This window comes from Sarcophilus harrisii, chromosome 2 (assembly GCF_902635505.1).
Source record: "Sarcophilus harrisii chromosome 2, mSarHar1.11, whole genome shotgun sequence".
NCBI lineage: Eukaryota > Metazoa > Chordata > Mammalia > Dasyuromorphia > Dasyuridae > Sarcophilus > Sarcophilus harrisii.
In genome coordinates, this window is record NC_045427.1 from 416,155,852 (window position 1) to 416,179,633 (window position 23,782).

The following is a 23,782-nucleotide window of genomic DNA, read 5'->3' on the forward strand; positions in this document are numbered from 1 at the left end:
AGAAAGGTGTATTATGTCTATACAGTTTCAGACTCACTCCTCACTTGTTAACAGCATCCGAAAACAACTTCTTGTCCTTTTGCCACTTTAGGCATCAAGTTTTTATTGGTCAGTATCTTCTAATTGAGGTATCCTAAACTTGCAAAAGAGAGCTCTGCTCCATATATGGCTTCTTCCATTGTGTAGTGATGAGAAAGTAGTAGGTTATAGCCCTTAGAATAGTTTGAGAAGAGAAAAAGGGGCAGAAAGTTTTCAAGTAGCTGAAGATAGATTGACCAGTTTATTTCCAAGCTGAATTTGCCTCAATTGTGCAGAAATATAGATCTTGAATCTAGGACTATCTCCTTTGAAATCACGATCCTAATTCAAATCACTAATTTACTGTTTGACTTTATGTGAATCACTTCCCTTCTCAAGGGCCCTTTTTCTTTGGTAAAAAGAGAATTGGTCTCAATCGGGTTCTTAACCTGTCTTATCATGAATCATTTTGGCAGTCTGTGAAGTCTCTAAATAATGTTTATAAATGAGATACATAAGGAAATCAAATTATACTGAAATGCAGTTCCCCTTTCCCCCCTCCCCCCACAAATAAAAAATTTAATGGGCCTCAGGGTAAGAACCGAAAGTCAAGTTTATCTCAAAGCAGCCTGCCAACTGGAAAATTATTGGGGGTGTTGGGAAGGATGTTGCCAAGTTCTGGAACAAGTCTAAACAACTACTATTAATGTGCACTGTCACTCCAGTCAAATTACTTTGTCTTACCATTTGGTTTGAGCTAGATTTCTAAGGCTTCTTCTCATTCTGATAGAAGTGTGTGTGAGAGAGAGAAGGAAGGAGGGGAGGGAGAGAGACTGGGGGAGTGGAGTGGGTGACAGTTTACTTCATTAAAAAGGAATTTGGCTCCCAGATTGTTAATCAAGATATTAAATTGGTGTTTATATATTCCCAGCACTTTGCTAATAGCTAAACTACATAGAGGAATTACTATCCAGGTTCTAACCACACAGAAGCTTCACATACTTGCAAACAAGAAAGGAACAAGCTAATATATCTGTTTTGTGAAATAGGCTTTTTTCCATATAAGGGACAGGGCTGGAGGTGCATGGGAAGAACTTCAGAAAAGACCAGAATGAAGCTTCCAGTAACTAGACAGTTTGGGGTCTCTGCAAAAATCAGTTGTGAAGTAAATGGATTTTAAAACACAATTCAACAGCACAAGTATTAGACAGTAAATCAAGTGTGAAAAGACCCAAAGGTTTTAGTGGACTGAAAGTTCTATGAAGCAGTGTATGACAGGCAACTAAAATAGCTAGTGGGATCTTAGGTTGCATTAATAGAGGCAAAACACCCCAAATAATCCCACCGCTTTTTTTTCTGTTCTGCTCAGACCACATTTAGTATTTTGTATTCAATCCTGAGTTTATTTTCCAGTTTTCTGCTATTTAACTGTGTGACAGGTGAATTCATTTCTTTGGGTCCTAGTTTCCTCATCCAGAAAATGCATGGAAAAAACAGAAGTTTTTTGTTTTTCTTTTTTAAATACATTTTGTCATTCCTGGACCTCTTTGGAAGTTTGGTGAAGCCTCTGGATCCCTTCTCAGAATAGTACTTTTTAAGTGCATAAAATTAAATAGATTAGATCACCAAGGAAGGAAACTAGTTATGGTAAAAGTTATCAAAAGTTTTTTAAATTGTATATATATCTAACAGTAGGTCTATAATACAGTAATTTTGAAGTAATGATGAGCATATATAATATTCGAGATAATAATAACATTCATACAGTCCTTTGAAGTTTGCAAAGCACTTCATTGCTTCATAACACTGGGTGGTAGATGCTATTATCCTCATTTTACAGGTGAGGAAACAGGCACAAAAGTTGAATGGTTTGCCCAGAGTTGCACATTAACAAGTGTTTTTGCTGGATTCACTCTTTAGACTTCCTTATTCCAAGTCCACCTGGTCAACTAGTGAGCCTCCTAGCTACCATATATCTGCAACAGTTTCTATTGGGGACAAAGTGTCATTAGTATTGCTAACACTGTTGTGGAGTGTTGCCTACCTTCATAATTAAAGAATATGGCAAATTTCATTTGGAAGTTAATGAAAATAAAGATGAACCCCTTTGGGAACTTGTAGACTCCAGGAGGGTGAAAAAATAGTAGTCTAATCTCAACCATCCCTTCTAGTCCTAACATTAAAAAATTTTTTGGTGCTCAGTGGAAAGGGGACACACACATGGTCACAAGTATTTGAAGTGATGTTGTAGAAGATGAGTTAGATAAGGACGACATCAGAGGTGGTGAGTTTCCCACTATTGGAGGTGTCAGGAGTGTTGTAGAAGGCATGTCATTTGAATTAGAGATTACAGAGAGTCTAGTGCTATTTTCCTGTTTTCCATTCAACTTAACTTTGGCATGATATCTCTAGGGCTGCCTGTTTTAAGGGATATATTTTTCAAGGTCCTGTAGACCCTTGTTTGCTCACATTTAGATTAAGTGGCAAATTGTGGGAGGCTTCAGGTAGTGTCTCTTTCCAATCACCCCCTCCAATCCTGCACATTTTGACAACTTCTTAATACACAGTTGCCTCATGCCTACTTCCCCCTGCTTTAAAAGGTTCATCTTCTCAGTGTCTGGAAAATAAAATATAGATACATTATCCTGGCATTCATAGCTTATCTTTCAAATCTTTTCTTCCCATGAAACACTTTTTTTAAAAGTGTTTTATTGCTACTTTTTCCACATTATTTCCCAGCGACATAAATTATTTTCCTGCCTTCCCCCACAAAAAATATCGATAAACAAAATAATTCAACAAAGTAAGCCATCTCTGACCATTCCTATTCCTGTCATGTGTCATTCTATTAAAGAACTTCCTGAATCTACCCAGTGTATTGCCACCAATTTTCCTTAAATGTACCTAAATCGTAAGGCTCATATAAAGTAATAGTTTATTTAAAGATTAAAACAAACTGAGCCCATGTAGACTAGATGCAGAAAGTAGTTTTGGAATGGCACCAACCAGTGAGCATCTCTCCCTGGAGGCTTCTAACTTCTTCACTTAAAACACTCAATAGATGGAGCTCCCACTGCAAATTTCTTTGACTCTTTGGTACATATCTTCTATGGAGACTGTTGCAGTCTTTCTTCCAGTTCTCAGCTCCCAACAGATGATGACAAACACCCTCTTTTTTTTCACTAACCTTAGTCCATCTCTGCTTCTCCATTTGTAATTCTCATTGTCATCTGCTGCTGCTGCTGCTCACCTGTCTGCTTGCCCCACAGGTAGGAGAATGCTTTCGGGGCTCCTTTGAGGCAGCAAATGACCCGAGTTCAAAAACCTGCCCAGACACTGTGTGATCCTGGACAAATCACTTATTTGCCTCAGTTCTCATCTGTAAAATGGGGATTCTAATAGCATCTACCTCATCGGAGCTGTGAAGATCAAAAAGAAATTTAAAGTAACAATGCCTGTTAGATAGTAGCTTAATAAATGCTTGTTTTTTCCAGTTCCAAGACTGCTAATGAAAGACCCTGATCTGGTTTTATCTTTTATGTTTAGTTTTTTCAGCCTCATAGGAATAAGTTTATTCAATAGTATTCCTTTAGGAACTCCCCATTTTCTCCCTGTTGTATCTTGGAGGCCTATGTCTCTTTCCAAAAAATGTTTTGCCTGTTCTTAATCCCCCTGCAACTTCTATCAGCTTTGCCCAAATGGAGAATTGGGGGTATTGAGGATGGAGTTGGGGTTGGAGGTAGAGGAAATCCCTGTAATCCTGGTCAGTTATGTACAATCCATGGAATAGGTAGATGGGGAAGGACCATCAAGGTTACCTATTCTAAAACTGGCTACATAGAGTTTTGTATTCTAATGCTTTTGATCCTTTTCCTCTCCTCTGATAACCAAGGAAAAGGACTAGGTTTTATTCCTGTTTCCTTCCTAGTTTGGGCCCTGCAAAGGTTTTAGTAAATCTCTCTTAAAGGAGCTTGTTGAAAGTGATTTGATATAGAGTGACAATAAGACTAGTTAGATTGTTTTAAATTATCATTTTGTCTTGTATAAAGGAAGGTGATCCTGAATTCTGACCATGACCTCTTATCCTCAGCTTGATTTAATGGATTTGCAGACAGGCCCCCAATAGAATTAGATGCTGAGAAGACCGACTCATGTAGTCAAGGATGAGGTGGGTGGGGTAGGTTGTGACTGAAAGTTATAGGATTTGGAACAGGAAAAACCTTAGAGATCTGGACCAAATCTTTTATTTTATGGAAGAGCAAGGCTTTGCTCAACTTTCTTAGGTCCTTTGACCTCCCTCCCCAGATTATCTAAAGAAGTTGGTACTGTTGTATCTCAAAGACAGAATTTGTCATGTGATGTCAGAACTGAAAGGGATCCTGTTTATTTAGATTAATCTGGGAATAAACCGAGTCATAAAAAAGTTAAGTTCTTTTCCCAAGGCTGCACTGTATGTAAAATAACTTTGGATTTGCTCTCACCTTTTCTAATTCTATACTAAGTGGCCAAAAAGAGAGATTATGTTCCCCCAAAGTCCTCCCTGTAGGGGTGTGTGTGTGTCTACACACCTGGATGAGAGAACAAATCTTGGTACCACAGAGTCCTACCCACCAACTGCATCAGGAACAATGTTTTGAGGCTTCCTTACCTAGCTCCAGGATACCTTATTTCCTGAAGGCATCAGGCATTTGAGAAGACTTGAATACAGACATGTGGGGATGGGGAGAATTCAGTGGAATTGTATTGTACTGACTCCACCAGATCAACGAAAAGATGCTCCTAGTAGGACCTTAAAGGAATTCTAGTTATTGCCTTAAGCCATGTTTTAAGTTACTCTTCCCTAGGCCTTATTGGCATTTCCTCTTTTCCCTTATTCCAAACTGTTCCTCTCTACTACTCCTGTTTACTTCATTTCTCTGTTCTCATAACACTTTTCTCCTCTCTTCCATCTTTTTTACAGTATTTGCTCTACAATCTGTTACAGAATATCTATTATGAATACTTTTAAAGAAAAATGTTTCTGTAATTGCAGCCAGTGTTGCTGCTGCCCATAAGGGCCAAAGTCAGCCTTCTAGGATACTGGGTAAAGTTGTTCCTTGGAAGTTTTCTTCTGGCTGGGGACTCAAGCCAGATGAAAGGTAGTACCTCTTTTGGCAGGATGTATGAGCTTGTTATATTCAGGCCATCACTACATATCCCATGTCAGCTGGGGCAAGTGCCCCTCTCTCTGAAGTGTTAAGTTTAACACAAACCATTCCTTTGTCCCCAACTATCCTTTTTCAAAATATTTTAAAATAAAATTTGAAATTCAAAAATTTACCATCTTATGTTCTCTATTACTAATATCTTAAAAAGTTTCCAATTTTCCTCCAATTAGGGCAGGAACAGAAACTGAATTTGTAATTTCACTGATAATAGATAACTCAAACAAGAAAACTTACCAGTTCAGGACAGAAGCATTGCTGCAATTTAAAGAATTGCAAAAGCATTAAGAAATTAAGAAATGTGGAGGCTGCACATTAATAGTAGTTGTTTAGACTTGTTTCAGAACTTGGCAACATGCTTCCCAATACCCCCAATGGCCAGTGTCACATTGCCAGTATATACCACAAGTGGCCCAGTATGTTGGAAGACGGCCTCATTGGAGGGCATTATTCAGGAAGCCTTAGCCTTATCAGGAGTCTACATTATCTGCCATTTCATAGCAGGTCACTTAAATGTCATACTTTAAAATGAACACAGAGAAGTCCCTTTACTTTGGGGTTTCCTATTTCCTCATCTGTACAAATGATGTAGGTCTCGATCTCTTCCAGCTCTTGATAGTGAGCTTCCATTTCAGTGGGAAGAAAGGATTTCTTTCCTGTTTTCATCCCTCCCAACTTAGGGGTTCAGAAGAGTGACTGGAGAAACCTTTATGGAGATGTAGTGTTAGTTGACTTCTGCATATTTACAAGTGTAGAATTTTGAAGAGTGGAGGGATATGGAGGCATTTTAAAGGTGGAAATGGCAAGAAAGAAAAAGGGTAGCATGTGAATGATTGATTGGGGGAGTGAGTTATGAATTTACTCACAGCAGGTTTTGTGTAAGGAGGTAATGGGAGATAAGGTCAGGACCAGTCTCTGATAGGTTTTGAGGAGTCAGATTTGATCCTAGATGCAATGAATGAACTCTGGAAGGGTTTTGAGCAAAGAATACTCAGAACTGGACTTTGCAAAAAGTAACTGGCGATCTTTTCAGTAATGATTGATGGGGAGAATGGAGACAAAGAGATGATAGCAATTGCTTAGACATGATTGTTGTCCTCTGACCTGGTCAGCCATCATCAGGAAGTTTGTGTTCAAGTTTAGGTAAATTTTTAGGGAGAATATGTTGACATTTGTTTAGGTAAAAGCAACCGAGTTGGGAAAGGGGATAGAAACTATGATGTCACATAATTATTGATATCATGTGAGTGGGTTTGGAAACCTAAAAAATAGGGTAGGGAAAAGATATGATCAATCACCATTTCCATTAATTTATATCTGAAGGGCTGTGATGAAGGGATATTATTAAACTTACTCTCCTCTTTGTCCTCAGCAGATCTTGAGTTTTGCTGGGAAGCCAGATTTCAGGTTCATATATAGACTTGTAGATTTTTCCTAAAGGAAAATGGGTCATCTAGGGAGATGAAAACTTCCCCATCCCTGGAGGTCACTGAGCACCAGTTACATCTTAGGGACAGAGAATGTCTATGCAACCAACCCCTTTAATTTAGAGATACAAAGCTCCAAAATATTTGAACAGAGGTCATACAACTAACCAAGCCTGGACCCCACCCCTCCCTATCACACATACACACACATACACACTCACCACAATGGGGGCACTCAGGTCTGTATTGGTATACATCATACATTTATTAGTGAATATCCCTGTTAAATCAGCCACAACATTAAAAAAAATAATGATTGCACTACTTGGTCAAGCAGAACTAGCAACTTTCCTTTTAAAAAAAGTACAAATCTGTTAAAAATTTCAATCAGTATCCACATATATAATACAACATACTAGTTATGGTAAATGCTACAAACCAGGATGGGTCCAATGGAATGGAAGAGAACAAAATCGAAACCACACGTTTAGAGCTTTTAAGAACCATTTTTTTCTCTATATATTAGCATTTTTTTTCAAATACATACATGGGGAAAATGAGGTAACTGTAAAATGTGCAAGTAACAGAGCCAAAAAAAATTATATATATATATATTTATATATATATATAGGTATTTATATATATATATAAAAACTTTCTAACACAGAACACGGGCCCTAGGCGGGGCGGATGGGCAGAGGGGCTGGCCCTCAGCCGCCAGGCCCAGGGGTGCGAGAACTTAAAAACAGTAAACAATGCACCATCCCCACCACAGGAAATCATTGGTAACAGTGGCATCTACAGCGCGGTCAGCAAATCACAAACATCCTAAATATTGGTTTTTCTTTTTTTTTTTTTTCTCTTTTTCAAGGATCTCTTTTTAAGTTTTTTTTGTTTGTTTTGTTTTTCTAGCTGCTCATCAGGATAAATTCTGCAGCCCAGGAGCTGTGAGCCTTTCGATCCGCCTGCCAGGGAACCGTAAGGGGGCAGGGAAGGGGTGGGTGGGTTAGACTCCGTGAGAGGCTCACCTTTCAGGGTCCAGGGTGGGGGTCGGGGGGGAGAAGTGAAACAGATGGGTTTCTCAACACTGTTGGCTATAAATATAGAAATGTCACCTGGCGTAATATATACAGTAAGACTTTGGGTTCTCTGTGGCAAGCGGTGGGGGTAGGGAGAGGAGAGGAGCTGGTCCCAGAGAGTTCTGGGGCACAGCAGATGGGGACCCCACCCAGGCCAAGGGGGAGGGCCACTGTGTTTAAGAGAACTCGGTGTTTGGGCCATTCCTGAGGCAACAGGAGCCTGGGGAAGGGGAGGCTGAGGGGAACAGCCTGCTCGGATGTGCCAGGCCCTACACCCAGTTTGATTTGCAGGTGGTGTCCTGGTGAGCTGGGGGAGGTGGAGGTGGGACTGAGGTTGGGGCTGGGTTGGCTGCTGTGGAGGACCCATCAAAGGGAGCCCCTGGAGGCACCATGCTGTTCCTCAAAGATGGTCCCCTAAGCCAGAAGGGAGACAAGACTCCTGCCTCAGAATGGGGAGAGATACTTTCCCACCCCAAGAAGAGGGGCAAGTTGGGTTTTCTTCCCTGCTTCCCCTGGAGGGAAGCTGAGCTATCTCACCCCTCCTGACAATGGGGCTTCTGGGAGCTACAGGCCTGATTTTGCTGGGGGAGGAGGGCCTCTTGGTGAGCTATGAATCTCAATCACTGAGCCTTCTCTCCCCAGGGCCTGGCTCACCTCTACCTTCACTCCTCATTTTCTCCACCCTGGCTATGTTAAAAGAGGGGAAAAGGAGAATAAAATGCCCGGAACGGCTTTGGGTCCTGGTCAGGCGTCTGTGGACATGTGCAGTACAATGCATGGCAGTTATTGGCTGAGCATAGACACCCTGCCCTGGCCCCCCATGTTCCGTGCCTGCCCCACAGTTGGCTGGGCTGGGTTAGGCTGGCCTGGGCGCACACGCATGCATGTTATTGGTGAACATTTACACAGGTTACAGGGTTAGGGGTAGGGCCTCCTCCTCATCTTCCCTGCACTAATGCTAACACTTGGTTTTTGTTTTAAACCCCAAAAGAAACAAAAATGGGGGGAAACAAAGAAACAAACAAAAAAACACCCCACACACGATTTTGGAAAAAAAAAAAAAACAAAACAAAACACAAACTGCTGCTTAACACATCATGCAAACAGGCTGGGGAGAATCTGGGAGCTGGGGGACAGCTCTCGTCTCTCCTCCTGCCCCTGCCTTGCACCCCCTTTTCCACATCCAGAAGGAGCTGCCAAGGCCCCTGCATTGGGTAGCCCTCCCCATGCACCATTCCCATTCAGGGACAAGTCCAGGGCATCCATTCTCCTGGGGAGAGGGGAAATCCCCCTGGTTCACCTTGAGAGGAGGGAGAAGACCTCCCCTCCACTACAGTGCTTTGCTGTTTGTTGGTTGCCCCAAGATGGACAATCTTTCCAGCTGTCTCCAGAGCCAGCCTGGATTCTCTACTGCCCTGGAGCTGGGGGGAGGGTTTCGAGGCCAGGATGGGCTGGAATGTAGCATTGGGGAGATGATGAGGGTATGAAGATGATGTTCAACCCTCCTGTACCTACCCATCTCCTCCCTTTCCCCATCTCCCAACTGGGTATTCCTAGGGGTGAGGAAGGTGTTGAGGACCTTCCTGCCCCAACCCAAGGGCCCAGGGGAGGTGGGAAGATGGGTGAGAACAGACTTCTCCTTTCCAGACCCAAGGCCATGACAGATGGAGGTCACTGGGGGAGGAGGGAATCCTCCAGACCTGTGGCTGGTGCAGGGAGTGGGGAAGTGTTCCCCTGACTGTTCCAATACTGCCCTGCCCCAAGGCCAAGAGAGAATCAAGAGATTTCTAAACCCATCCTCTCTTGTCCATAGAAATCAGGCAGGCAAGAGCTGGCCAGAATCAACCCCATTTCAGTGCAAAAGAAAGTTCATTGGGGCAGACAGGAACCCAGTGGCATTGACCCTGGCACACTAGCTCAGGCCCTATTCCCTGTGGGCCCGACCAGCACACCTGTCTGTCGATGCTTGGGGGTGGGGGAAGGGGCGGCCAGCGCCCCATCTGGCCACCAGTTTCTCCATGATCTCTTGCATTCTTTGCAAGAAGAAAGGAGGGAGGAAACCAGGTGCTTCTCTGGTGGAAAGGGGAAGGAGAAGCCAGCCAGGGGTGGGGAGGGGCAGCAGCCTCCAGATATCTGAGGATGTCCTGCCCTGTCCTGCCCTGAGGGAGGGAGGGGAGAGCCGGGCAGCGGAGGGGAGAAACAAGAGGCAAAATGAGACAGACCCAAGCAGGAAACTCCACTGAGTTTCAAATACTGAGGCAGCCCCGCAGTGGCGGCAGTGGCAGCAGTGGGCGGGAAGAGGTGGGAGGAGTCTTTGGAGGCTGGTAAACATGTGGGTAGCAGCTCTTCTCCTCAAGGACAGGACTGGCCAGAGCCCAGACCCCGCTCTGGGGGCACAGGTGGCTGTGGCCTGGCCTGGCCCAGAGTGGATGGGAGTCCAGGGTCTGACGCTGTCCGGCTTCTTAGCCAATCCAAGGAGGGGGCTCCAGGGGAACAAGGGGGGATGGTAACAGAGCTGGGCCCCTCCCCCACTCCTGGGCCACGTGCCCAAGATTCTCTGGGCCTCCAGGGCTGTGGGACCGAGCTCACTCGGCCTCCCGGTGTACTTCGGAGGCATCTGCCCGGCAGATAGGGCAGGTCCTGTTTGCCTGAAGGGGGCAGAGAAAGGCCAAGAGAGCCCATTAGGCTGGAGTATGAGTGTGCGTGTGTGTGTGTGTGTGTGTGTGTGTGTGTGTGTGTGTGTGTAGGAGAGAGAAGAGCTGGTAATCTCCCTGCTTCTGGTCTGCCTGTCTGCCCAGAGGACTTCTCAGTCTGCAACTGTCAAGTGTGTCCGTTCTGTCTCTCTGCCATTTTCCCATTGCTCCATAGCACTGATCTGTCTGCAGTCAGCGTTTTACAAAACACTCTTAGGAAGAGGCAGTGAAGAGTCCCGACTTTGGATTCAGACCACCCAAGGTTCAGATCTCAGGTGTGCACACTTAGCCCCTCCCTTCCATGGGCCTCAAGATCTTTCATAAAATAAGCAACTGGGCTCCAAGGCCTCTAGGATCCCTTCCAGCTCTGAACTAATGAGCTCCAAGCTCCTTCGGAGGCCCCTTCCCACCCCGGGGGTCCCAGCTGTGTATGTGTGCTGCAGGGGTGCTGAGACTCTGCGAGTCTCCCCCACCTCCCCAGTGTGCAAAAAAGGCCCACTCACCTTTAACCATTTGTCCACACACTTGGCATGGAACTCGTGGTTACAAGGGAGGACTCGGAGAAGCTGCCGGGCCTCAAAGTCACTGAAGCAGACGACACACCTGCAGGACAGAGAAGGGAGCCAGCTTACCCTGCATGCAGGGCCAAATAGTCAGGGGAGAGAGAAAAGGCCACCCCCAGCTTGTGGTTTTGTGCCAAATGGTGGCGTTTGTTCCAGTGGAGGCAGCATCCAAGCCGAGGGCTCATTAGCAGCAAGCCAAACTGGAAGGAAGAAGGTGACCCTCCATAGCCAGAGTCCTCTGGGCAATGACTGGGAAAGTGAGGCCCAGGGAAAGGAGTCCAGGGCTGCTGTGGACGTTCCTTTACTCACTGGGAAGGGAGGGACAGGGAGTCAGCAGTTGTTAAGCACCTACTATGGGCCAGGCACTGGATGAACACTTTACATGGGATCTTGTTTTATTTTCATGCAAACCCATAGAGTCTTACTTTCAGTCCTATTTTACAAGAAGAAACTGTGACAGAGAAATGACTTGCCCAGAGTTGATACTATTCCCAGGTATCCGAGGCTAGATTTGTGCTCCAGCCTTGTCCTGACTCCAGGCCCAATGCTCTGCTCCCTGTGCTACCTCGCTGCTTTGGATAAGCAAGCCCTTTCTCTGGGCCTTAAATCTTTTCCCTCTTGAGCTCCGGTGCTCTGTTTTAAGGTTTCCAACAACCCTGAGACTCTTCTGGAGTCCAAGGTCCTTCCCAACACCAGCGTTTTAGGGCCTTTTTTATATACTCTACATATGGGATGTGGTCTAAGGAGCTTTGCGGGGGGAGATGAGGGAGGGATGAACTAGGGGGATTTCTGTGTGACTTGCCCACAATCACCCAAGTTTCCTGACTCCAGCTCAGCCCCCTTTTGGCCCTGCCATGCGATAACTCTTCATGTTGAAGCTATGGCTCCCCTTTGTGCCTCTCCTCTTCTTCCATTTCAGAGGCCTGTCCCAGGAAAGGAGAAATGGGGAGATTCTTTCTTCTCATGGACCCAGCCTAGTCAGGATAGGACACTTACAGCGTCTGCTCTGACTGGTGGCTCTCAGGGTTGAATCGGTAGGACGGAAGTTGTTCTATGTCGGCTTTGGTGAGTCCCCTGGGCTTGGCCTCTCCCAGCCTCTCTGCCAGGTTCAGTAATGCCTGTGGGGATGCAGCAGGAAGAGGGCGGAGTTAGCCCCCAGGGCCTTTGGCCCCAGAGAGATGACTGGGGAAAGGTCAGTGCTGAGGTATGGGCATGGGACTGTCATGGTGCGTTTTGTTTCCCCTCCATATTTCCAGAGACTTGGGGGGAGCCCACTGCATTCCCCCACCCCCATCTGGAAGCCACATGCCCACAAGGCCCTGCATCCCAACCTCATAATTCTCCATCTCCACATCATCCACATCTAGGTCCAGGCTGATCGTGGGGCCCACGGCTGTTGGGGACATGGGAAGCATCGAGCTGGAAAGAGGGGCAAATAAGTGACTGAGATCTTAATGCCAAGAGATGTAAGTCAGGGAGGTGGCTGAGGAAGGTGTGTGAGGGACACAAAAGTCGGGACCGATAAGAGGTTCCTGGGCGCCCAAGGGAAGGATCTGGATAAAAAGCTTTTAATTTTGTGTTCCCAATAGGATCAGCCCCCAACACTGGAATGGTCAGTGGGGATCACTGAGTACTTACAGGAAGTATGGCAGGAAGCTGGGGTAATAGGTTGGTGGGGGGGGAGGCGGTGGCGGTGGTGGGGGTGGTGGGGGCAGAGGCTGCTGTAGTCGGTATCTCTGGGTGCTCAACCTCCGGGGCATCATATGAGAGTATGGCTACAAAAGAGGGAGCCAAGATCACTAGAGACCTCTATAGAGAGGGGACGTCCCAGGTGGGACAGTGCCATTTCCTTCCTCCTCCACCCCCAGCCTTCTACTCACCACACCAAATGGCAGTTCCTGATGCAGGGGCTCATGAGGGAGATAATGCAGGGGGACAGAAGGGGAGAGGGCTGGGGTGTGATGGGAGGCAGGGTACGTGAAGCTCCCAATGGCGTGCTGCTCCCCTCGAAGATCCACATCATTGTCTATCCTCTGCAAGGGCTGGAGAAAAACCAAGAGCAGGAGTTGGGAAAGGAGACAATGAGAAAAGGGGACTACTGGAAAGACAGGACAAAGAACAAGGTTCTCATTGAAGTGAAAACAAACAAGAAAAAGAAAGAACGTGGTAGACTTCTGGGGGGGGGGAGGGGACAGGGAGTCAGGAGTCTGGGTTCCCAAGCTTGGGATTGTTTTAGACATCTTGACTTGGATTTTGGGTGAAGAAATGTCTTCCTTCCCCTGCCCACACTTACCATTCGAGGGTGCTGGGGTTGGAGGGGGACAAACTGGCCCAGTGGTGCCATGTGGGTGGCTTGGTGGGGGGGCCCTGGTGGTGGTGGATGCAGGATATAATGGTCACTGGAGATGAGGGGGGGGAACGCCTGGTAGGAGACGGGGAGCTGTTGCATGGCACACGCCTGGATCAGCTGAAAAAAGAAAAAGATGGAAGGGCAGAGGACCTCTTGTCAGAGCCTCATCCCAGGTTGGACAGTGTATTCTCCTACTGGTAGTGACGGGGAACAGGGCTGGTAAAGTAGAGGGAGGGGGAGCAGGTTTATATTACAAGATTTTGAAAAAGACTTGAGAGACCATTTAGTTTAAACCTCTCATGTTTTTACCTAAGATACAAATGATACATAATATCAGTTAATACATAGTTTTATCAATGAAAACTATATTAAAGATGATGCATTATCATCCAACTTGCTGCTATACCCTGAGGACCACTGAAGCCAAACCCACCAATGCATAATCTCGTCCTATTACATTGTAAACTTCCTAAGCATAGGGACTATCTCAGTTTTCTATCTGTATCTCCCAGTTTATCAATTATCACTTGATTAATCCATTTTCCTTCATTCATGAGAAACCCAAAGCCCAGAAAAGTCACACAAAAGGTAGAAAGGCATCATTGAATCTGGAACCCCTGTTCTAACTACTAATTTAGTGAATAAATAATGTTAGGTAGACACCCACAGGACGGTCTGCTTTCTCTTCCTATCTGGTCTTGGGACAAAAGAAAAAAAAATTTTTTCTTTTTTCCACACGGTGCTCTCACCTTTCCTCTGCAGTCTGGCCTTCACCCTCACTTGTCTCAAACTGCTCCATTCAAAGTTACTAGGATCTCATAACCACCAAATCCAATGACCTCTTCTCAATCCTCATCTTCCTTGACATCTCTGCAACCTTTGACACTGTTGCCCACTCTCTCTTTAATTTGTCTGCCTGCTCTCTCAGCCTCCTTTGCTCCCTCTCTTATCATACCAATGACATGAAGATCCTCCAAAGTGCTCTCTGAGGCCCTGTCCTCTCTACATTCTACTGCTTGGTCATCTCTTCAGCATTCACTTGTTCAACAGTGGTCATCTATGCAGTCAATTCCCAGATCTATTTTTTCAGCTCTAACCCTTCTTCTGAACTGCATTCCTGAATCATGACTTGTCCATTGGTCATTCTGAATGAGAACAATCTCTTATATGTGTTCCCTTGTCTCCAACAGACACAGCCATATCACCCAAGTGTAGTCCCTCATCACCCCCTTGAAGATGGACCATCTTTATCACATTTCCTTCTTACTTCAAATCTCTCCTCCCACAGCCACTAAGGTGATCTTCATGAAGATGATCATAAGGTGGGTGTTTGAGTCTGACTGCTCAGGGAGCTCCAGCAGCTACCAGATTATCTCCAGGAAAAAGTATCAGCGCCTTTAAAGCTCTTTACAACTTGGCTCCCTTTGACTTTTCTAGGCACCTTAACTCAACTCTCCCCTCTATCATATCCTGACAAAGGCCAACCCCAACAACGTGCCAAACTACTGCTTCTCACATTCTGGTCCTGTCTGTGGCACTATTTGCTGTCCCTTAGGCTGGAAGGTTCTAGAGGCACTGAATCGACTGCCATGTAAGACTTGGTTCAAAAGCCGCCTTTGGCAGGAGATCTTTGCTAGTGGTCTCAGCTACTAGTACCTTCTCTAAGGTTACCTTGTATCTACTTTGTGTGTATCCCACATACCCTACCCCCTTCCCATGAACATTAGTTCTAGCAGAATGCTGTATTCCCAGTGCCCTTGCATAATGACTAGTACACAGTAGGTGCTTAATCACAGTGTTTGCTGATTAGCTAGATAGCCGATTCTACTTTTAGATAATTCTGATACTCTGGAATCTTTTCCTTAAATTGAGACAAAGTCTCCACCTGTAACTTTGTACCCACTGCTTTCAGTTCCCCCAAGGGACTGAAATTCCAAGGGACAGAGAAATTCCCTCTTCTACATGAGGGCTGGGATCATGTTCTCTCTAACCTCTTCTCCAGGGTAGATCCTCATATGGCATAATCTGGAGACCTATGTTATCCCGGCTCCCCTTTCCTGGGTAAGCCTGATACATGTAGGCCACATGCTGTCAATGTTCTTCTCAGACTAAATGTAGTGCTCAGACTGAATATAACACTGCAAATTGGTTTGACCCTGGCAGAGGACAAGACGGTTCTCACCTCATTTAGGATGCCTTTCTCCTCTTAATGCAACATCTCATTAGCTTTGAGCTGATAGCCAATGAAAACCCCCCAAATCTCCTCTGCCCTCCCCAACTACCATTGAGCCGTACTTCCTCCAATTCATTCTTGCATAGGAGGTTTTCTAACGTATGCAAGACTAAGTCCCTATTAAATGTTATCTAGTATGTTAGCCGGCCCCTCAACTCTGTCTCCTCTGCAAATCTTTAAGCAGACAGCGATGTTGTTCTCCTAGTCACTGATCTAATAGTAAGCAGAAGAGCAGTACCCAAGGAGAGATCTCTGGGGAAGTCTACCAGAGTCCCTTCCAGCCTGCCATTTCTGCCCTGCAGTTGATACTGGGGACAGCGCTCAGGTAACCCTATGTCCTTCACCAGGGGCTGTCAACCTTGCTAGGAGCAGAGTACTGCTGCAATGAGCCATTAAAGCTTTGAGATCCCGAGTGGAGGGAAGAGGGAGAGAGGAAGAAAAGTTGAGAATGAGTGGCAGCCTCTGACAATGAAGTCCTGATAGCTTCTAGCTCCACTTCCTGCTCCCCTTCCCAGACTCTGGCCAAGGTAGTAGGTTCCATCAGAAGATTGGGGGCTACAAAAAGCGCCTTCCCAATCATACCTTGAGAGAAGTGGAAAAGGTATTTTCTTTACCTTAGTTAACCCTTTGATAAAATGAAGAAACTGTCTTGCCCGACCTCTTTCAGCTACTAAGTCTTCAGAGCGAAAAGTTTAACTTAGGCTCTGACTCTAGGTTGAGCCTCTTTTCCTTACACAACAATGCTGCTAACTGTACAGTTTAGCTCTCTCTCTTCCCTGCCCCCGACTCCTTATTCCCCCAAGGAAGTTCTGAGAATCCTGGTGGAAAGGACTGGCCCTAGAGCAGAGGTCACCTGTAAACTCCAGTCAGACCTAGAGCCTGGGCACCCCCCCCCCAAATCCCTTCTGGGGCCCTCAGGCTGGAATCATTTTTGGGTTCACTCACTGGGGGTGGGAGGCAGCAGAGCGGGTAGTGCTGCCCGCTGAACATCACGGAGCATGCTGGGAGCTGCTGCGTGTTGCACCCAGGGATATGCTGGCCCGTATGGAGGGGGAAGCCTTGGGTTGTTACTGTGGTGACTGTGTAGGACAGAGGGACAGCCCCCTGGTGCACCTGAGAAAAGAAGATGAGACACCTCAAAACATGCTTCTCCAAGCTGGCCATTTCACTTTACAGCTGAGGAATCTGAGCCCAGGCAGATTTCAGTGACTTGTCCCACAGGTAGAAAGAAGCTGAACACAGTTCGGCCCATTCCTGGTTCAGGGCTTCTCCACCACATCATTAACCTCTCCTTTCTCCTGGGACAGCAATCCTTGGAGTTGCCAAGGTCTGAGGTCAGAGATGGTCTGCTGCCCTCTTAGGGGATGAGGTGGGGATAATGGAGACCCTCCACTCCACCACTTATTACGGCCTACCTGGTCGTGGAGATCAACCATGAATGGGGTCTGCTGGGCAGCCGGATGGAGCATTCGGGGTGATGTGCTGGCGAGGGCAAAGGCGCGAGGCTCCTCTATGGAGAGGTGCTGAGGCTGCAGCTGGGGGGGGAATGCCGTCGACAGGAAGCTTTCATCCTGGGTGAAGAAGCTGGGCAAAGGGCGATCACGTCGTCCCCAGTGGCGCCGGGCAGGGGGGCTGAACCACAGAGATGAGGCCCCGGCTAGGACCACCTCATCTCCAGGGGGGATGCTCGGGACAGGGGGGTGGCAATGAGTGTCTGAGGCCAGCTGGGAGACTGCTTTGGTTCTTCCCTTAGACTCCTAAGGTCCCCTCCTGTGGGGAGTGTGAGGGTGGTACCTTTTGGAATCTCAGCAAACTTGGGACAAGAGGGACCACTGAGGTCCCTGACCCCGCTGGGAGGACATTATAGATTCACAGGACTTAGAGCTGAAACTTGCAGATTCATTTGTAAGAGTAAGTAAACTCGGAGATTTCTCACAAAGTGAGTCAAGGGCACAGCTGGAAGCAAAACCCACCATCCTGCCTTCTACTTCACAGGATTTAGAGTGGGTGCTTCACAGAGGTTATTGTGGGCTTGTCCATCATGGCTTGTCCAGGGTCACAGAAGCAGAAGAGCCAGGATTCCCTAATTTCAATGGTCTGACCACTACCCTGGGTCCCCTCTGGATCACCAAGGCTAGAGACATAGAGTGGGATGGCCTCCCTCTCTTCCCATGATGAGAAGGATCAGGGCTCTTACCTTCTCCTGAGGTGTGCTGGGGCACTGCAAGGTCCCCCGGCGAATCGGCGCTGGTTGAAGGGGGCTGAGGGTGGCCGCCTATTCACTACCAGTTCCCATGGTCGCATTGGTGACGTCGGGAAGGTGGAGGGAAAGAGCTGGACCTCAGTAGTGCAACAGAAGGAAAGGCCAGACCTGCAGGAAGGAAAGGGAGAGAGGTAAAGGCCGGTCTGGCCTCAGCCACCCCAGGGTCTTACTGGCACACTTCTGGCTTAGGAGCTGGAGCCAGGAGGCCTCGTTTCAAATCCTTGCTGTAGGACTGTCTTAGATCTTGGGTAACTCCCTGCCTTTCTGCACCTTTCTTTCCTTCTTTGAAGATGGGAGAAGATACTTACAGGGTACACTGCACAAAACCAAGAAGAAACCATTTTGGAAACCATAAGGCAGTACAGAAATGGGTGCCATTTCTATAAAATATATAACCAACATTAATTGATAATACATCATGATTTCACAAGCCCCATATTCACTTACAATGAGGTCCCATAGGGGAGTCACTATCCACAGTTTAAGAAGCTGGGATCTAGTCCAGACTTCTTTTTCAAAAGGGGAAATCAAGATCCACAGAAGGGAGTGACCTCCAAAATCTGAATTTCATCTTAATTAGAACAGCTCCGATTCAAAGCCAGTCCTCTTAACAGTCCTCTGAGTGTTCCATTGAGGAAACTTGAGACTCAGGATAGAGGAAGATTTGCACAAGTTTCACACATTAGAAAGATCACACAAAAGGAGCTCGAACAAGGCTGCCACCAACAAAGCCTAGCAAGAGATAGAAAGAGAAATTCCATTTAAATTAACTGTAGAGTGACCAACTATGATTTCAGAAGCTTGCTGTCTACCTCCTCTTAACTGAAGGGTAAATGGATTCAAGATGCAGGAGACATTTTTGGGCATATGGTCAGTGCAAGGATTTATTTTAATTGACTATGCATGGTTGTTACCAGGTTTTTGTTTTGTAATGGGGATGGAGGAAGAGCAAACTGATTTTTGTTAACTGGAAAAATATTGATTAATTTTTAAACTGCATATGGTGGGAAGAGTTGTGTGTATGTGTATGTGTATACACTAAGTGTATGTGTGTATGGCAGTGGTGTAGGCCATCCAAAAATATAAAACCTTTGGTGAAAATATTTGGGAATCTATCTGCCAAGACAAACCCAGAAATGAAACAAATACAACTATAAAATACTTTTCACACAATTGGAAAAGCATCACTTCCTCATGGACAAGCTGAACTAAAAACGACAATTCTAACTAAGTCTACTTATTCAGTTCCATATGAAACTGTCAAAAAATTATTTTATAGCATTAGAAAAGGTCAAGAATATCAAGGGAATTAAAGAAAAAAACTGCAAAGAATGGTGCCCTAGCAGTAACAGATCTATGAAATAGGTTCATCCAATAGACTAAGAAATAGAGTGATGGATCAATGGAATAGGTTAGATATACAAGACACAATAATCAAGAACTATAATAATCTACTGTTTAATAAATCCAAAGACTCCAGCTTCGAGGCTAAGAACTTACTATTTGACAAAAATTGCTTGGAAAACCGGCAAATAGTATGTCAGAAACTAGGTATAGACCTACATCTCATTTATTCTATACCAAAATATGGCCAAAATGGGTATATGATTTAAGTATAAATGGTGATATCATAAGCAAATAGGAGAGCAAGGGATAGTTTACCTATCGGATTTTTGGAGAAGGAAGGAATTTATGACCAAACAAGAAATAAGAGAATATTATGAAATACAATTTTGATTACCTTAAAAAAAATTTGCACAAAACCAATATAGCCAAGATTGCAAGGGAAGCCAAAAACTTCTAGGAAGCAATTTCTACAGCCAGTGTTTCTGATGAAGGGCTCATTTCTAGAATAGAGAACTAAATCAAATGTATAAGAAGATGTCATTCTCTAATAAATGGTCAAAGAATATGAACAACTTTCAGATGAAGAAATTGAAACCGCTTCTAATATGAAAAAAAATTCCTAAATCAGTATTGATTAGAGAAATGTAAAACAACCCTGAGGTACCACCTCACACCTATCATTTTGGCTAAGATGACAGGAAAAGATAATGATAAATGTTGGAAGGGATATGGGAAGACAGAGGACACTAGTGCATTGCTGGTGGAGTTGTGAACTGATCCAACCATTCTGGAGAACAATTTGGAACTAAGCCCAATGGGCTATCAAACTGTGCATGCCCTTTGATCCGGCACTGGAACTACTGAGTCTATCTCAAGGAAATCATAAAAGACAGAAAAGGACCCACATGTGCAAGTGTTTGTGGCAGCCCTTTTTGTGGTGTCTGCCCATCAGTTAGGTAATGGCTGAATAAGTTATGGCATATGAAAGTAACGGAATATTAGTTTTTCTATAAAAAATGAACAGATGCTAAGTGAAACAGGCAGAACCAGGAAAACATTAAACACAACAGTAAGATTTTATGATAATCAATTATGATAGACTTGGTTCTTCTCAGCAATTCAGTGATCCAAGGAAATTCCAATAAACTTTGGATGGAAAATGCCATCTGTATCCAGAGAAAGAACTACAGAGATCCGAATGTGGATCAGCACTATTTTCACTTTTTTTCCTTCTGTTTTTTTTTTTTTTTCTCATGGGTTTTCCCTTTTGTTCTGATTTTTCTCTGCAAACATAACTCTTCATATGGAAATTTGTAAAAAATGAATACACACGTATAACCTAAAAAAACAACAAAACCCCTCAAAACTAAACATAACAGCAAAAAAATAAGGCTCCCTACCTCATCAGAATAACTCTTTTTGGTCCCTATTTCTAATTTATTTGTTTGTATATTTGTTGTTTGTCACTAGCAGTAGCTCAGAGCAGGATCGAGTCCACTTTTCCTTTTAACTCCAGCATAAATACTCTGTACTTTCTTGGAACATGGTGGATTGCTTATAAGTGTTGCTGAATTCATGGTTTAAAAATTCATTCATTTTAATGGAATCCACATTATGGTGAAATTGTAGAGGGGTTGCCTGGAAGATTCAAGTCCTATCTTAGATATATCCTGGCTAACCCAAAATGAAAGTGGGGGATTTTCATCTCTGGAGATTTCTCTCCTCCCCAACTGGTGAGGGCCTCAATTCCATGCTACATATAGGCCCACTTCCATCTAGATTTCACTACTATTTCCTTGTTAAGATTCCTTCATTGTAAAAGGAAGGGGGCCCTTCCAGTTTTGACATTCTATGATTCTAAAAGCCCAGACTATTCTCTCAGACCACAGTCTCCTGCTTCATCAAATGGGGACAGGGCCACTGGGAGGGCCAGAGAAGAAAGGGATGGTTAAGAGTGTAGGGAGCTGGAGACACTGCCAGCTGGGGGGAGGGGGCCCTGTTATTCCTAGGGCAAAGGGCTTGGTGGACAGTAAAAATTGTTATGCAGGAATAAGGGCCTCTTCAAATTAATGGGCCTGCAAGTTCACCAGAAAGCCCTAGGCTGGGAGGTGGATGACTCAGATTTGAATTTTAGCTCTTTCCCTCCCTTGCTGTATCACCCTAGGCAAGTTACTACCTCAAATTTCCCCTGCATACTGAAGGGCAGGTTTTAATAAGCTTTTGGGTAGGTTGTTCAATGACCAGCTCTGTCCTAGTGCTACATATTGTCCCTGCAGAAAGTCTGCTCTAGGCTTGGGCGTGCTGTGGGAAAGCCAGGAAGGCTCTAAACAAATGAAGATGCAGAGAATTCACTTGTCTGTCTTCCCAGAAGTCTGCATGACAGAACTGAATGAATGGGAGGGTAGGAAGGAGATAATAACAATCAAAGGCCTAGGGTTAAGTTCTAGCTCAGTCTTGGCACTGTGACCTTGATTTATAAGTTGCTTCTTTAATAAACCCGTTTTCTCCTCTATCAGATTACTGGATGGTCTCTCTGAGCCCAGACATTTCTGAGATTTTTGCCTTAGACTTAAGAGTCAGGAGATCTGAGTTTGAGTCCCAGATTTTATACTTCCTTGCTTCACTTTGGCTAACTTGTAAAATGAGACTAATAATCCTTGAATGACCTAATTTCAAAAGGGCCACTGGGAAAAAAGCACTTTGTAAATCTTAAAATGCTAACACATGGAGCACTATAAATGCTATGAATGGAAGAGACTGCTGAGAGTTCAGAGAAGCAGAGCAGGGATGAACAACCACACTTCCCTTCCCTGTCACAGAGGTCCATGATGGATGGGATAGTTTTACTTAAAGACCAGCTGGCATTCAGGCTAAATGGGTGATGGATCACGGTCTGGATATAATGGGAATGGGGAAAGATCCAAAGATTAGGATGGTAAAAGCTTTACGGACATGGGATGGAAGCCAGTCAATCCAACTCTAGGACAGAGAATCTAAGAATTTGAAGGCTGAAAGATACTTAGAGACCATCTGTACCAGAGGCATAGCAAAACCAGATGAAAATTTTACAAAGTAAAATATAATACAACATAATGGAGCCATAGAGGATCCACAGTCATCCCCAACACACACACATAAATATACATCTAAGGTCTAAGGTGAGGAGGAAAGAGGAAGGACCTCTCCTTTTCCTCCTCAAACGGGGTGGGAAAAGTCTACTGAGTCTTAGGCCTTAAAGAGCAATAGCTTCCTAGGCCTGTTTCCAAATCTGTAAGGCCGACTTGGAAGATACTGCAGTTGTCTTTCCTTCTTCTAGAGCAGTGATGTCAAATTTCCAATTAATCTGGTTCAAGTGCAAATCTATCTCTAATCTAGAACAAGGCCTTCACTTTGCAGATGAAGGAACCTGAAGCCCAGAGATGAGAGTCAGATTTTGCTAAATTCATTGCTCTTTTCATGATTTTGGGAAGATGTTTAGGGCAAATTAATGATCATTTTGCTTTGCTTTGGGTGGCAGTGGTAAAATTAGAGTTTGGGCATACACTTCATTCTTCTATTCCCTCTCTTCTCTCAACAATACAAGTGCCCTGGGCTACAAATATAAATGGCTTCACACTAGGTTTCAAATCAACTTTGGCAGAATGAGGGAGGGAGAGAAGGTAGCATAGGGAAGCCCTGAGTGATCTAGGGCAAATGTATCCAGCAGTGGGAGCCCTAAGACTCCTGCACAAGAGAGGTTGTCAGGGTGGCCCACAAGGGCAGTTTCTACATGTTTCTTTGAGGAAACCTCTGGGGCCCATAAACCTAAACTGATATAGAAGGCTGACTTGGGAGATACTTGCCTGTTCTAAATGGAAAAAGTGATTAGACTGAAATGGGCAAAAGATGGCCACTGAGTTGATAGGCCTTTATGAGATCCCAGAAAATGTCTGGGAAGCTACTGCTCTTTAAGGCCCAAGAACGTTCTCACTGGGTATGTTTATGTATGTGTGGTGGAGTTGATCATCACAGCTGTAAAAGGCTTAAGGAGTCACCTAATAATATCCTGCCAATCCCATGGGAGAACTGAACCTACATATCCCAAATCTCAAGATGGTTCTCTTTCCATGGATTATCCCCTCTTTGCATTTCCTCCCAAGAAAGGGTCCAGGTCTTTTATTCATTAAGAATCAACAAGTATTTTGAGTTACATAAATCCTTGTCCTCAATACTTGTTTTCTGAGAATCAAAGATAAATGAGTTAATATTTTTGTGGGTATGGGAGAAGTATGGGGGGGAGGAACTAGGAAGATCAAGAAAAATCTTATAAACTAAGCCTGGTTTTAAAAGACCTAGAGATTCTGGCTAGATTAGAGTATATGAGACTGATGAGCAACAAACATGGAAAGATAGCTCTGGGATCTTTAGTGCCAGAAGAATGAGTTTATGTTTAAGGGAATAAGTTAGAAGGGGAAACTGAGTGATGTTTCTTGAGTGGGGGCAGGAGATGGTCAGATCTTTGCTTTAGGAATAATAAAACTGTCAGCTCTGTAAAAGATTAATTGAAGAGGGGAGGAAATGAATGGCAGGCATCAAGATCAATTACTGTAATAGTCCAGGTGAGAG

General features: G+C 44.8%; 1 protein-coding gene across 4 annotated transcripts in view; it reads right to left on the minus strand.

Annotated features, from left to right (window-relative positions):
- Positions 1-6,889: 6,889 nt before the first annotated feature.
- Positions 6,890-23,782, minus strand: part of RNF44 (ring finger protein 44) — a 31,965-nt gene continuing 15,072 nt past the window's right edge. For 2 of the 4 annotated variants that reach the window (XM_031953727.1, XM_031953728.1), the window contains exons 2-11: positions 17,765-17,938; positions 16,983-17,199; positions 16,513-16,680; positions 13,278-13,451; positions 12,865-13,026; positions 12,623-12,759; positions 12,316-12,403; positions 11,981-12,102; positions 10,925-11,024; positions 6,890-10,376 (exon numbers count right to left, since the gene is read on the minus strand). In XM_031953727.1, coding sequence (XP_031809587.1) covers positions 10,314-10,376; positions 10,925-11,024; positions 11,981-12,102; positions 12,316-12,403; positions 12,623-12,759; positions 12,865-13,026; positions 13,278-13,451; positions 16,513-16,680; positions 16,983-17,199; positions 17,765-17,871 — 1,338 coding nt within the window. In that variant the 5' untranslated portion in view covers positions 17,872-17,938 and the 3' untranslated portion in view covers positions 6,890-10,313. Of the gene's footprint in view, positions 10,377-10,924; positions 11,025-11,980; positions 12,103-12,315; positions 12,404-12,622; positions 12,760-12,864; positions 13,027-13,277; positions 13,452-16,512; positions 16,681-16,982; positions 17,200-17,764; positions 17,939-23,782 lie in introns of those variants that run through there. The other 2 variants (XM_031953729.1, XM_031953730.1) reach the window with 2 other exon arrangements.